The following is a 16075-nucleotide window of genomic DNA, read 5'->3' as shown; positions in this document are numbered from 1 at the left end:
TTTTCTTACTGCCAAAAGCCGTAAGAAACTTAAGGCTTTATCAGTGTCAACATTTCTCATGCCTCACTGTGTTACCATGTCCACTAACTGCAGATAATAATAGAATGCGGTTTAATGATATTCCTAACTCTTCTGCACAGTTTACTTTTCGAAGAGTTGCATACTGTAGTTGTGATACTGCCTTATACAGCCTAAAGTTAAATTGCATCTGTGTATAAAAGGGGCCTCTGAAGGGTTTTATGTATTGTGGAAGAGGGATGTTTTTTCTGGAGAAGTAGATTGTCTTTGTCCTGCTGCAGAGTGCCCTTGAGTTTTGGTACTGCTGGGCTACATATATACTGCATGTTAAGGGTGTGGTTCCCAGCTCACAGGGCCGGCTCCAGCTTTTTTGCCGCCCCAAGCAGCAAAGCGGGGGAAAGAAAAAAAAAAACACCGCGATCAGCAGTACATCGGCAGCAGCTCAATTGTGCTGTTCCATTCTTTGGCGGCAGTTCGGTGGCTGGTCCTTCGATCCCTCTCGGCAGCTCTTCGGAGGAAGCTCAAAGAGGAAGAGAGGGACTGAGGGACCCACCGCCGCATTGCTGCCGCTGACCCGGATGTGCCACCCTTTCCATTGGCCGCCCCAAGCACCTGCTTCCTTTGCTAGTGCCTGGAGCCGGCCCTGCAAACTCATATACACCTACTCATGCGAGCCCTAGAGATTTGCCATTACTAGAGGTAGAGAGATGATGCCATAAAAATATAGGCCTAAATCCTTTGCTCTTTTCTGTGGTGTGGAAGTCAGGGAAACTCTATTGATCACGTGGAGGGGCAGCAGTTGCACAGGCTTTCTCTACAGTAACCATTTTGGGAAATCTTCACCCTTGTACTTCCACTGGTGCAGCTCAAAGGGTGGTAGCAATGCAAGATTGCCAACCCACATATTCCAAAATCATGAATCAGACTTCAGGAATAATCAGATTTGTTTGTTTAAACAGCTCTCTCTATTTGCCTTTTGGTTTCTGAGGCCATGTCTACACTACAGTGGAAAGCTGATCTAAGCTACGCAATTTAAGTTATGTGACTAGCGTAACTCAAGTCGACGTAGCTTAGATCTACATACTGCGGGGACCACAATATGCGATGTTGACGGGAAACAACTATGAAAATACTATGAAAATAATAATAGTAGTAGTAATAATAATTATAACTTCAAGAATATTTTCCCTCTCACTCTGTTTCTGCAGCTATACAGAGATAGAAGTACTGTGTGTGTATATCTGCATCTATATTATCTCTATATCTATCTTTGGCTTTCAGCTATATATAGGTGTATAGAACTGTGGATCCTTAGATGGTACCAATAGTGACACATGTATGTACTTTCTATGTACTCCAGCTTCACAACTCTTACTGCATCTTTATGTGATACATTAGTTTATTATATGGTCGCTCTGAACTTTACAAATACAACAATGTATGTACAGTCAGTGGATTACTGAATTTTGCAATTTCACTGTGCATTTTACCTGAGTACTTCTTTAATCCTATTTTGTTCTTTAGCTTTTGGCTGCTATCAAAGACTTGATGAAATCTGTCTCTGCTTATCACATATCTGAGTTATGTATTTATTTTTCTGCCTTGCTTGCTTCACCACTGAATTTACTGTTGATATGAACCTGTCTTGGGAACAGACTCAAGAGCTGTCTGAATTTTCAGTACAGCAAGTTTCTGACTCAGCTCATTATATCACCATTTCTGTGTAGCACGATTTCTCCTAACGGATATGCAAGGACATTTTGTGCTAAAATGTTGCTGATTTACTTGCTCTAGTATATATTTCTCTCTCTCTCTTTCTTTTCTTTTCTTTATTTTGCTTTTAAGCATTAATACTGTTGCCAACAAGATTTCCCCTCCAAATTAAATACATCAACTCAACAGCTTCTTTCCCATTAAAAATGAACAATGCTTCTTGTTATTTTCTGTTAGTGGATTTTGTGCTGACTCTTTTCATTCTGATATCTGCATAATCATTTACATTATTTAGGGCCAAATCCCACCCATGCCTCCATACAATGAGGCTCAGCATGGGCACATGGATCTGCTTGTGTAACCCACACACCTCCTGGGTGTGGTGTTCTGTTCCCTCTAGTGTCACAAGACCACTGAGAGAGAGAGAGTTAAATGAGTCTGCTCTACAGCCTTAACTAACAGCCTGTTGGCTTTTAGCTCATGCTGTAGAGGCTCATGCACTAAGTTCCAGAAGTCCTGGGTTCGATCCCAACCGACAATGACCGGGGTCTATCAGCATCACACTTGCAGGATTGGGTCCTTATTTATTCAATGTTTCTAAATAAAGTGGTGTTAATTTTGCTGTATATTCTTATTTGAAATTTCTTTCTGCTGTTTTATTGAAAACATTGTCAGTGAATCGCTTAGTAATATACAGCCAGATTGCGATCTTGTGTAGGCGCATGGGGAAAAGGGGAGGGAACAAAAATCTTCCCACAAGATGTGGACCATGACAAATGACATGTAAGTGTGTATTTTCATCTACTTAATCATAGATTAATTTGTAAAATAGACATTTAGGGTCAGATTCTTGGCTCATACCCTACCCCTTTGCAAGGCAGTGCACCAACAGTGTAAGGGGGCCATAAAGTACTTTACAAGTGTTGTGGTGGAGACAGAGGTTGGTGGAACATGGTGTGCTCCTTTGCTCACTGGGGGAAACATGGTTCCTTGGGGGATGGTTACAAGCTAGTGCAGTCTGGTCTCTACCATAACTTGTGCCCAGTGTTCAACTGGCTCCTGGTAGACCTAGGTTTGCAGGAGTACCATTTATCATAGAGAGGAGACGAATAAGAGGAACATGATAAACTTATACAATATAATGAACGATCTAGAGTAGGTAGGTCAGGAACTTGTATTTACTGTTTCTCAAAATTAAAGAATAAAAAGACATTCAATGAAACTGAAACATTGCAAATTTGAAACTGTTAAAAGTATATTTTCATACAAATGTATAATTAACCTGTGCAACTAATTGCCACAAGATATCAGTGAGGCCACAACTCAGCAGGGTTAAAAAAACATTGGACATTTGTGTGTGTGTGTGTGTAGTTCTGGACATAAGCCAACCAGTAACTATTGGGATTGGGAGGAATTTTCTCTGGGGAAAGGATGTCTCTCAACTGACTACTGCAGGGTTTACTTGCACCTTCTTCTAAAGCAGCTAGTACTAGAGAATGGAGCTAGGCAAAGAAAGGTAATTCCATTTTATGGAGGATTTTGAAATTTAGAATAGAAAACTACAAATTTCAAAATTCTCCAAAACAGATATCTGAATTTTTTTTTTATGGAAGCATCAAAATGATATATATTTATGACTTTGCCAAACTTTAATGGTTTGGACTAGCATTTTCCATGCCAGGTATGTTCTTCAGGGATTTGTTTGTTTTGGAAAAATATTAAAAGACAGTGTACCAGCTGTTTCCAAGAACAAGGCTGGGAAAAATACATTGTTTTGCCAATATTAAAAAATTCTGGTGTTGTTTGCTTTGTAAACCTCTAGTGTCTCCATGCTTCGGACCAGGGACTTGAAATTTGATGGCGGGAGGGGGGGCGCTGTGTCAGAAACTTGATTTTTGCCACTCCCATGAAATTGTGCCCAGATTTGTCCAAGTTATAAGCACTAGGGATGCCAACTTTGTAATATTTAAAAACTGGATGTTTCAGCAGGAGTGCTGGAACCTCCCCCACCCCGCCTCTTCCCTCCAAGGCCCCATCACCCGGGTTGGGAGGGACTCACCAGCAGAGCCGGGGCTGGGAGCTGCAGCCATCTGATGCAAATAAGAGGCAGCCCCAGCTGAGTAGGGGATGGTGTGGGTAGTGACCCGGCTCCTCCCCCACCTGCAGTAACCGAACTTTGAATGTCCAGTCAGTAATACTGACTGGACACTGTCAGGTCCCCTTTTCGACTGGACTTTTCAGTCGAAAACCAGACACCTGGCCACCCTATAGCCCATCCATGCTCACTAGAGACATGCTAGAGCTTTCCAGCTAAGTTTCCTGAAGATTCCATCCACACTGGGCATGTTCTGGTCTGGGGCTGAGCAGGACTTCCTTGCAATTTCAGCTCTTAGCTGCCACAAGGTCCAGGTCCTGCAAATGAAAGCAGGGAACCTGACTCTCTTCTACCCTGTGCCACTGCTGCTCAGCCCAAGGAGCATGAAGCTGCTTGATTTAATGTTTTTTTTCTTGAATAAAGAATGTAAGACTGGGCCCTTCACTTATAATTCCATGTATTATTATTTCGCATTATAATTATTAATTAATAACATAATTCCCTTTCCTGTATTTATTTTTCAGATATGATTCTTGACCAACAAGTGGGCTCAGGGCAGCTCAGCGAAGATGTTCGTCACAGAGTACATGAAGCTTTACTGAAGCAGCACCACCATCAGAATCAGAAGAAGTTAAGCAACAGGATTCCAATTGTCAGATCCTTTGCTGATATTGGCAAGAAACAGTCTGAGCCTCATTCCATGGACAAAAATGGTAATGTGTTGCATTATTTTATGTTTCAGAAGCTTTTTATAGCATATATTTTCTCCCTTTGAGCCTAATGTCCGCTGCTGTATTCACAGCAGTCAAAGTGTGGTTCTGATTTGAAAAGGGACTATGTAAAAATGGCTGCTTTTATTTCACAGAGCTGCCCCTTGCACATATTTAGAGATATGGCTGTTTTATTTAGTTACAGAACTATGTGTTTACTACTCTTTACTCCTATTACCTATGGAGAATCAATGTCACTCTGATAGAATGAGCTGGATGATGATGCATGAAGTAAAAGGAATTCAACTTGTCTTTTAGAGTCTAGATTGAGTTTGTAGTGCTGGCAGTTGGAAAAAGTCCCCATTTTTTCACTTATAAATGGAAAGCCATTGAGACAAAATAAACATGGAACCCAGCATTGTTATTTTTATAGAGTCACTTTTCAGGATATTGCATTACAAGGAAGAAAAGGGGGAAAGGCTGTGCAGTACGTCTATGGAAAAAGTTTGGTTAAGATAAACTTTAGAGAGAAGTAAGAATAGGCTACACTGTATTTCTAGCAGGATAACTCAATGACAGCTAGCATGGCTGTAGTGTCATCTACACCTTCGAGCTTGAAGTGTAAACGTACCCCAAGATACTCTACGGCTGGGATACTAACCAGTGTACGTTCATATATTTGAGTAAGAGACCAATGAAAGCAGCATGGTGGTAATTTATTATGCAGAAGATATTCCAAGGACATTAGTGAGCCTAGAATTTTCACCCTGGCTTCTGACCTGCACAAACTCTATGTGTCTTCTGATCCACAATGCAGTAGAGGCTACTCTTTGTTCCCTTTGGTGGTAGCCCTGTAATGTTGATTTTACACACATACTTCCAAGTCTAGCTCCTTCTGTAGGGTGGGAATCTCAGACTTGGAAGAGTCTGGAAATCTCAGACTTAGTTCCCAGTTCCAGAAAACATCTCTGTTCAGGACAGCTTTTAAACATATGATTACCATTAAGCCTGTGTTTAAATCTGATTGAAATCAGTGTGTTTAAATGTTACTTTTGCACACGCTTAAGTGCTTTGTAAATCAGGCCCTTAGCGTGTTCTGGGCATCCTACAATCTGGCAATTAGAACTTCCTGATCTTGTGTGAGAAGCACAGACCATTTTCATTATATTATTTATATTGTATTTAATTCGTTTTAAAATAGTCAAAATATCCTTAGGAATATTTAAACAAAGGTAAATCAACTTTGGGTCCAAGTAATAGTGATACTGCCAAGCATGCTTTTTAACAGTCCAATGCAGTTAGAGATGTCTCTTATTTATCTTGAAATATTGTCCATTAACTTGTTACTCTCCTATGTTGGCCTTTTCAAAGTAGAAAAAAGGTCCCGTGTTAAAGTTGAGCTTTATTGAAATGTTTATTTCTTATTCTAAATTTCATTAAATCAACACCGTGTTATGTTCAGATTACTGGATATTAGCTTTGTCTCTTGGACTAATGTAATTGGTTAGCTTTAGCACATCTCAGAAAGAAAAGGACAAAATTATTCTAGATCTTCTGTTTACAAAATAGTCTCAAACCATTTATTTATTTGTTTGTTTGTTTATTTTCTCCTAAAGGCCGTGGAGCCACAATGCAGTACATCAAATACAACAGTCTGCATTCTGTAGTCAGGGCCGGTGCAAGGAAGTTTCGTGCCTTAGGCGAAACTTCCACCTTGCGCCCACCCCCCTACCCAGCTAACCCCGCCCCCCCGTGGCAGCTAACCCAGCCCCCCCCCGTAGCAGCTACCCCACCTCCGCGGCAGCTAACCCTGCCCAGGGAGACACCCCCCCCTGCGGAAGCTAACCCCACTTGGGGAGCCCCCCCACGGCAGCTAACCCCGCCAGGGGAGACCCCCACTGCAGCAGCTAACCCTGCCTGGGGAGCCCGCCCCAGCTCACCTCGGCTCCGCCTCCTCCGTTGAACACGCTGGCTCCGCTCTAATTCTCCTCCCCTCGCAGGCTTGTGGCGCTGATTGGAGGAGACTTAGAGCGGAGACTGTGTGCTCAGCGGAGGAGGCAGAGTGGAGGTGATCTGCGGCGGGGAGCGGTTCCCTTGTGCGCCCCTCCCCGTTACTGCAGGCGGCCCTCCCCGTGCCACCCCTTCCCCGCCCCAGCTCACCTCCACTCTACCTCTTCGCCTGAATGGACTTTTAAGCGCCTCCAACCACTAGGCGCCCTAGGCGGCCGCCTAGTTTGCCTAAATGGTTGCACCGGCCCTGTCTGTAGTGGTAACTGCTGTGCTCCATTTAAAAGAAAGGGGGAGTGGAGAGGAGAGAGATTGTTTAGTGGATTGGCATGGTCTCAGGCCTATAGGCTCCTATACATTCCTCTTGTAGAATGCTCCCCACCATTCTTCACACTGTCATGTGTAGATCTTCCAGAAAGCACTGCTCATAATGTATACAGCGTCACATGCATGGCCTTTCACCCACCTTTGGCAGTTCCGTTGTCTTTAGGGCCTTGCCCATGGACAGGAGATCCTTCTTTGTAAAGTGTGAGCATTCATTTCTTGCCTTTCTCCAGCTATTTGCCCACACACATCCCTTTCTTTGTAACTACAGCCCCTGCTTGGGAGACTTGCCTTTTCCCCTAGAGCCTTATGTTCTCCTACTCTCCTGCATATGTATGTCAGACAGGGGCTCGATTTAGCTGTTGCAGTCTGTGAATGGTGTATGCTTCTTCCTGCTGGCTGTAGCTGAAAATTTCTCTTTAAATATCGGTTTTAAAACATAAAGCAATTGTGCAAGTTGCTATTAGCATTAGAATGATGGCTCAGACATAACTTCTGAACTGTGAAAACTAAAGTTCAGTAAACTAAATTTGTAAAAAAACTAAGATAAGATTACCTCATAGCAGAGTCAGGCGTGTACAGTGAGCAGGGGCGGCTCCAGGCACCAGCCCTCCAAGCATGGCACCTGGAGGGGGACGGCATCACCCGGGGAGAGCAGAGCCGCGGCCGGGCTCGCCGCCCTCCCCCCAGCGCTCGGGCCGGTTGGGGAGAGCGGGGCCGCGGCCGGGCTTGGCGCCCTCCCCTGCCGCACTCCCCGCCGGGGGGCGGGAGGGAGGCTTTTTTGCCTGGGGCAGCAAAAAAGCAGGAGCCAGCCCTGACAGTGAGAAATGTCTTTGCTTCTGAGGACAGCCTTGCAAAACCTGCTTGTGGTTCCATTTTAGTCTGCTTATTCCCATGCCTCTGTGCGGTGTGTGACGTGTATACTATATATGGATGTAAAAAAGGTTCCAACCAATTGCAAGGTATGAAAGTGTCCTTCTCTCCCACAATCTCAAAATTGTATTAAAATAGTTGTTCAATTTATTTTACGATTATTTCTACTTTTTGGAGCAAAAGTCTTGTCAGATCTTCTGAGGAGAACAAGCAGATCTTCTGAGGTATCCCTAAAGTCTTGCTGATCCCCTCCATTTTTCTCCTTTTACTCTTCCAGTCCTCAAAGGCTGAACATCTCCAAGCCAAGAAGAAATGGACACAGCCCTTTTCAGGGCCCACCAATGCTGATCCAGAGATGATCAGAGAGTAATAAATAGAGCAATGCTAGACACCTTGTCCCAGAACCTTGTCCCCTGTTCTACTGAGGCAGTGGATAGCCATCAGAATCTGCCCTAAGAGAGCAGCTGAAGATTTTTCTTGGTGTAACTATGGCGCCTTTTTGGCCAAGATGGAGTCTGCTCTGCAGGCTGCTCCAGCCAAAAAAAAAGCATGGACAGGAATGCAGTAGGGAAACTTCCTTCCATCCCAGGGACACCTGTTCCAACCCCTCCTCCCCACGCAGAGTAAACATGCACCCCGCTCCCCGAATAGTACAAGAAATATGGGAAAAGGAAGTATTTATTAACAGAGGGATGAATGGAGGACCCACAGGCCCCATGAAACCACAATATAAATGGATAGACGCCGAGCATCTAGACTCAGAGCTCAGGAATCCTGGGCAGAGTTCCAGTCTGCCAGTGAGTCATTGAGTCTTCCTGGTTGTCTTTGGCACCAGTAAACATTCCCTCCAAAATACCCTCTAGTGCCCTCTTCTTCCACTCTCTACAAACCCATACAGAGCAACAACCCTCCCCACTTAACTAGCTACAACCTCCTTCCTTATTCCCAATGCAAAGTCACATGTCCCACTCCTCACAGCCCCATACAGCTCTGGGTGACAGTGGTACTGGGTCTGGTTTGTCCTTCTCAGGTGATTCCTGGTGTGGTGCACCTGCTGGCTCCCATCCTGGGACATCCCAGGTCAGCCACTCTGTCCTTCCAGGCTTTGGACTGGTTCTCAGCTGCTTTGCTGTGGGAGAGCCTGCTCACTGTAAGCCCCTTGTCTGGTGCTACCAACACCCACACCCCTGACGCTCTCCCTACCTTGACTCCCCTCCTCCTGGAAAAAACAGCACTTCCTATGCCTCAGGATGAGGTTTTAAAGGGGCCATGCTTTCTAAACCCAAGTTGGTTACACTGAGAATCCTCGGACAGTTTAAAGATGGCATAGTGCTGTGTGGCTGCTGCAACTACCGTAACTTGTAAAGCCACTAAGCCCTTGGTGTCCCCAGGGTTGGAGCATGGAAGGATGGTTTAGAGCCACCACTTCGCCAAACCCTAGTCACTCGCTGCAGTTAGGCATTTAGCCCCTTCTCTCTCCAGTGTTTGCACATGCTAGCTTGGCAGCGTGCCCAACCCCAAATATCTTGGAAGTAAAGGCCTGAGACCATGACTCAAACTCTCATCCCCTGGAGGGGACAACCTGTTGTACCCTCACCAGATCATCAAGATGGCATTACTGGAAGATATTTGTGCTTATGTTCTTCCTCTGCTTTTCTTTGTGCATGAATCTCTCAGAACTTCTAATTCATTTTCTTTGTATTTAATAGTATTATCTTTTGTTTACAATGACTCTTCTTCACATCCTCTTCAGGGCTAAAATGTCAGGGTGCTATGGATTTACCATGCATTTATAATGCTGCCATGCTGTGTTTAACTTTCACTTTTCATTAAGCATCAAAACTGTGAGAATTAAAAGCTTGCTTTTGATGTTCCAATAAAAAGTGACACTCAAATTTGGCATTACAGCAGCAAAAATGATTTTTTTTTTTAAAAAAAGCTTAGTTTGACACTCAGAATGGAGGGTGGAAAAGAATTTCAGAGTAAATGCTATTAAAGCCAGTGGAATTTTAAACTATATAATCTTTTGCCATTACCGAGTCATCTTTGTAGCTCAAGTTTGGAATGCTATGTAACACATATTTATAGTGAGATTAATAGAATCCTCATCCTGATGTTTGAGAATTATATATGTAAATGAATGTATCAAGATGATGATATATTCCTAAAAACTAGCTTTGACCAGATACACTACTTCTGTATTATTACAGGAATGGTAACAAATATTTTTCAGTACTTTTGAACAGGTTTCTGCAATGCAGAATTTATGCATACATTTTTGTTGAATCAAGCTCATGCAGAGAGAACAAGTAGTGTGAGTTTCATGATAGTATAGTTGGTCAGAAAAATCAGATGATAACAAAATTCTGACAGTAAACAGCAATCTCCATACCCCCTGTTTCTGACTAGCTGTATACCTTTAACTTCTACACTTGGAGATATACCTGTTCTAGCTTGGACTAAGCAAAGGCTTGCACTGGTGTGCTAAAAATAGAATGTAGCTGCGGCAGCACAAGTCACAGGAGGGACTAGCCACCTTGAGCACATGCCTCAGTTCTTGGATGGGATCATACTTGGGACAGCTAGCCCCTCCCGCTGCTCGCACTGACGCAGCTACATTCTAGTTAAAGGGCTGGTCTACGCTGCGGGGCGGGAGATCGATCTAAGATATGCAACTTCAGCTACGTGAATAGTGTAGCTGAAGTCAAAGTATCTTAGATCGATTTACCTCGGGTCCTCACTGTGCGGGATCGACGGCCACGGCTCCCCTGTCGACTCCGCTACTGCCTCTCACTCTGGTGGAGTTCCGGAGTCGACGGGGAGCACGTTTGGGGATCGATTTATCGCGTCTAGATGAGATGCGATAAATCGATCCCCGATAGATCGATTACTACCCGCCGATCCAGCGGGTAGTGAAGACGTACGCTTAGTGTTCTCACTTGATCAGAGCTAATATGAGTATGTGATTTATGTCTCCTTGAGATGAGAATCACACCCCCAGCTCCAAGTATAGACAAACCCATTCCTGATGTAACTTACACACCAACAGGCTGAGGAAAGGAAGGTAGCAGGACAAGTGATTAACAGTTATGTGCAAGAAGGTGTAAATTACAATAGCCCTTTCCATCCATATTAACACACACCATCTTGCACTTTCTTCTTTCCCTATGTGTGTTGTTTACACCAACTGAGACTCCTTTAGAGTCAGTCATGCCCACTTATCAACATACAATTTAAATCACCTCTAAATTTGACACAGATATGACACTGTGGCGCTTGGGGCTGTAATTACTCATATCCCTTGCAGATCAGCACAGTGGGGGACCTGTCACATATGCACCAGTGGGTTACATAAGAAAAGTGTGAGTCAAAGTAGCCTTCTCACACCTTCTTCTTGCTCCTTGGCTTGCAAATTGCACCAATTCAGACTTCCTTATACTTTCTATAATGGATGTAAGTGAATATAGTGGAGCTACATTCATGTCAGGGAGTCTGATTTATGCATCACCTTTGAATTTGGCCCATAGATTATAAATTATTTTTCCATTGGGTTGCGTGTTTACATTATTTTCATCCCAGTTTCATAATCTTGTATCTGCAGTTAAGCATTAATGTCCAAATTCAGTGCTAATATAAAGCAGACGAAACTACACTGAGGTCAATAGAGAGTCTTCTGTTTACACCAGTGGTGAATTTGGCTCTAAAGGCCTGATCCTATATTCCTTGCCTGTTGAAGACACCCAGTGACTTAAATGAGAGTTTTTGGGTGCATATGTAATATGGGATTAAATTCTTCATAGGTTTCCTTTTTCTCTGTATAGCTGGTACAGCTGGACCCAACCATAGGAATTCTAAATTAAATGTTCTAATATTGTATTTCATATTTGACATGCACTCTTTTCAAGATAACTAATTTTAGTCAAGACTTATTATTCACAGCTTTTTCATGATATTATTGAAATAAGGCTCACGTAATTCTTAAACATTGTCACCCAATATTTGTTCTTTCTTTCTCCATATGTTCCTTGTACCCATGATTAAATGTATAATCTACATATATGGAATTGTCATTCATCTTTATATTTCTTTATTTTGCTCTGTCTTTGTTGTGTCTGTCTCTAACAGGCTCATCTCATCTCTGTACCTCCCTCATCTCCTACCCTTTGGGTTCTGTAAGCTCCTTGAAGGTTTGAGAGGTAGTATAAAAATGTATCCTGCTTGGGTTTCAGGTCAATTAACATGTACATCCATGTCTTCATCTCAGTTTCCTTCTAGCATGCAACTTTTTGCTATAGGCTAATAATCAATATTTAAGGCCTTTGGCAGAAGCTGTGATAATGTTATAAGAGAATCCTACATGATGATGGTCATTATTTGAAACAAAGATGGAATATTTGAGACTAGAAACCATTTCTTTATAAACACATTTTCTTATATCAGTTGAGAAAGTGGCAAACCACAACATTTTGGTTAGAGTTGCATGAGTATGCATGGAATTATGTTTGAGGTTCAGGTCTAATATACAAAAATTCATAATCTGGCTTCCTCTGCTTCTTCTCATAAGAAGTATTTTCAAATGGCACCAAATTCTACTCTCAGTTGTGCAGGTACAATGAGAGTGGCATTTGTTCTTTACAAATACAGTAGCTAAAAGCTGAATTTTGTATTATATTTGAACTTTACAATACTCTGACCAAAATCTGACCATAATCTACTTAATACATTGTTACTATTTATACCTTTGCTTCCTAGTCTCCTTAGATGTGAGTCCATTTAAGATTTGAAAGTTGGTGATTAGTAAGAAATCACAGTTAAAAGTCCACAAGGCCCCCAAAACACTGAACCATTACTGAATGGAAAAGAGTACTGTAGCTTTTTGTATGCTTTTATAAATATTCAGGTTTTATGAAGCTCCATGTTTGATTTGCCTTGATTTCTGTTAGTTGTACCTTGTTCTTTTGTGGTTACTGTGCTTACTGTGGTTGTTTTTGTCTTTCTTTGGATTAAAAACAAGGTTTCTTGGATAAATATTGAGTACTGAAGGTATCCTGAATGCAATAACTTTTGGGTTGAAATTTTGGAAAGCCATAGTATATGGTAGCTTAAATTCTCTTTCTGAAACTCTGATTTTATTTGGTGTAATTAGTAGGTTTTCTCAAAATACTGAATTCTCAGGTATCTTTTAATATAGGCATCTATCAATGCAATATAAAAATGGACCCCATTTTAATTCCTTTTATATATAAATGGTTTAGTTTTGCATGAAATAATCTATTTCTTTTGAGTTATTGTTATTTCCAAAAATTGAGCATGCCTATCTACTGTACATACTTTTAAAGTCTTGGGAATTTACCTTTATCTTAAAAGCAAATCATTTTCTACATAAAATCATGAAGCATATTTCATTGTTTTGGTGTTGGCATTTTAATTAAATAGATAACCCCTAAAACCTATTTAAACATGAGTGTGTCTGTTGGAATGTTTAAGTTCCTGTGTGTCTCTGTGTGTGTGTGTGTGTGTGTGCGCGCGCGATGTGTGTGTGCATGCTGAGTATTTCAGTTAGATAGCATGTTACAGCTGATTGACAGGTACATGCTTTAGAAAATCTGCAATTCTCTTTGATTTCTCAAATAGAAGACTATAACTATTGGAATGTTGGTGCATACTGACAGTAGAATAAATCCAGGCGTTGATATCATCATTAGATTTTTACGTGTTCTGTCTATACTTCAATGCTGTTAAAGAATGAAATTCTGGTCGTTTGTCCCCCCCACAAACAAACACACACACACAAACCCAAAGTACAAATAAAAGTGTTTGGCTTGACAGAAATACACAGGTGTTCCTGGAGGGGAGCAGTGGAATCATCATCTTCAACCTGAAGACAGGACATAGAGCAGCTGCATGAATGTGGTGGTTGCTGTGGCTAATGGGCTGTAGTTGTGGCTTGTCTGTGTTCCTGCTGCCTAGGTCCCCACCATTCCCATTGATCCAATCACAATATTGCCAACCCCAGGCATTCAAAAATAGTGAGTCAGACCCCCCAGAATTAAGCACATTGCATTCTCTTTATTTGCTGTCTGGATTTTCTGCCTGTAGGATCCACTCGGTTTGCATTTTCAGATCTTCTCCTTGGCTATGAGGGCTAGCAACTTACTATTTTACTTAAATGAAGGCTGTACCATACATGGAAAATAAAAATTAAAGTCTTGTATTGGCATGCAAAAAGAACAAAAGCCATTCACAAACTCCACATACTGCTAGGGCCTGTTGAGTTTCCTGTAGTGTGCATTTCTATTCCCACAGGGAGTTATTAGACACAGTTGTTAAAGCAAGTGTTTAGACCATTAAAACTTGACATCACATTAGCTGGTTAGAGGCTCCCAGGTTGGGGGTGTGATTCCCATCTCGAGAATTCATACTCACTGTAGCTCTCATAGAATCTTAGAAATGGAGGATTGGAAGGGGCCTCGAGAAGTTACCAAATCCAGCTCCCTGTGCTGTGGCAGGGCCAAGTAAACATAGATCAGCCCAAACAGGTGTTTGTCCACACTGTTTTTAAAAAAACCCAATACCCTATTCCATAGCATAACTACCCTTATAGGTAAAGTTTTTCCTAATATCTAACCTAAATCTCCCTGGCCGCAGATTAAGCCTATTACTTCTTGTCCTACTTTCAGTGGACATGGAGAACAACTGATCACCATCCTCTTAATAACAGCTCTTAACTTACTTGAGACTATCAGGTCCCCCATCAGTCTTTTTTTCTCAATACTAAATATGCCCAGTTTTTCTAATCTTTCCTTATAGGTCAGGTTTTCTAAATCTTTTATCATTTTTGTTGCTTCCCTCTGGACACTCCAATTTCATAGAATCATAGAACGTCAGGGTTGGAAGGGACCGCAGGAGTTCATCTAGTCCAACCCCCTGCTCAAAGCAGGACCAATCCCCAGACAGATTTTTGCCCCAAATGGCCCCCTCAAGGATTGAATTTACAACCCTGGGTTTAGCAGGCCAATGCGCAAACCACTGAGCTATCCCTCCCCCCCCCTTAAAATAAATATATGGAGATATGCCTATTTCATAGAGCTAGAAGGGATGGGTCATTGAGTCCAGCCCCCTGCCTTCACTAGCAGGACCAACTACTAATTTTGCCCCACCCCTAAGTGGCCCCTTCAAGGATTGAGCTCACAATGCTGGGTTTAGCAGGCCAATGCTCAAACCACTGAGCTGTCCCTCCACATAGTCCTGTTAATACACCCCAGAATGAAATTAGCTGTTTTTGCAGCTGCATCACATTGTTGACTCTCTTTCAATTTGTGATCCACTATAATCCCCAGATCCTTTTCAGCAGTACTTCCACCTAGCCAATTATTCCCTATTTTGTAGGTGTGCATTGGATTTTTTCTTCCTAAGTGAAGTACTTTGCACTTGTTTTTATTGAATTTCATCTTGTTGAATTCAGACCAATTCTCCAATTTGTCAAGGTCATTTTGCATTCTAATGCTGTCTTCCTAAGTGCTTGGAACCCCACCCAGTTTGGTGTCATCTGTGAATTTTATAAGCAAACTCTCCACTTTGTTAGCCAAGTCATTAATGAAAATATTGAATAGTACTGGAGTCAGGACTGGTCCCTGTGGAATATCACTAGATGCACCTCCCAGTTTGACAGGGAACCATTGAATAACTAGTCTTTGAATACAGTCTTTCAACCAGTTGTGCACCCACCTTTTAGTAATTTAATCTAGACCACATTTCTCTAGTTTGCTCATGAGAATGTCATGTGGGACAGTGTCAAAAACCTCACTAAAATCAAGATATAGCGCATCTACTGCTTCGCCCTATCTACTAGGCTAGTAACCAACCGAATTTCCTTGTTTGACAGGGCTATTCCTTATCACCCTATTATCCTCCAAGCACTTACAAATTGATTGCTTAATAATTTGTTCCAGTATCTTTACAGCTATCAAAGTTAGGTAGACCAGTCTCCAATTCCCTAACCCCTCTTTGTTCCCCTTTTTAAAATTAGATATGATGTTTGCCATTTTCATGGAGAAAGAGAGCTAAACATGGAGTGTAGCTGTGGCAGCAGACGTGGTGGGATAGACTAGCGGTCCTGAGTACATACCTAAGGTCTTGGATGAGTACAAACTCAACATAGGTAGCCACTCCATTAGCTTGTGCTGCTGCAGCAACATTCTATTTTTAGCACAATAGCTCCACAAAAGCTATAGTAGGTATTTTTCCTTGAGCTGGGAATCACACCCCCAGCTCAATGGGTAGGTATACACTTATGTGAAGTTTGAGTCTGCACTATAGCAGTTATAGAAGTCTG

The 16075-nt window shown here is 42.2% G+C and overlaps 1 protein-coding gene across 1 annotated transcript in view; it reads left to right on the top strand.

Moving 5' to 3' along the window:
* SLC4A10 (solute carrier family 4 member 10) overlaps positions 1-16075 on the top strand; it is a 199810-nt gene that overhangs the window by 117536 nt on the left and 66199 nt on the right. Inside the window, exon 6 of the mRNA XM_054044808.1 lies at positions 4351-4539. Within this exon, the coding sequence (XP_053900783.1) occupies positions 4351-4539 (189 nt within the window). The remainder of the gene's footprint in view (positions 1-4350; positions 4540-16075) is intronic.

This window comes from Malaclemys terrapin, chromosome 11 (assembly GCF_027887155.1).
Source record: "Malaclemys terrapin pileata isolate rMalTer1 chromosome 11, rMalTer1.hap1, whole genome shotgun sequence".
In the NCBI taxonomy this organism is placed as follows: domain Eukaryota; kingdom Metazoa; phylum Chordata; order Testudines; family Emydidae; genus Malaclemys; species Malaclemys terrapin.
Note: the sequence above shows the minus strand (reverse complement) of the source record. Positions and strands in the feature narration are given on the sequence as shown.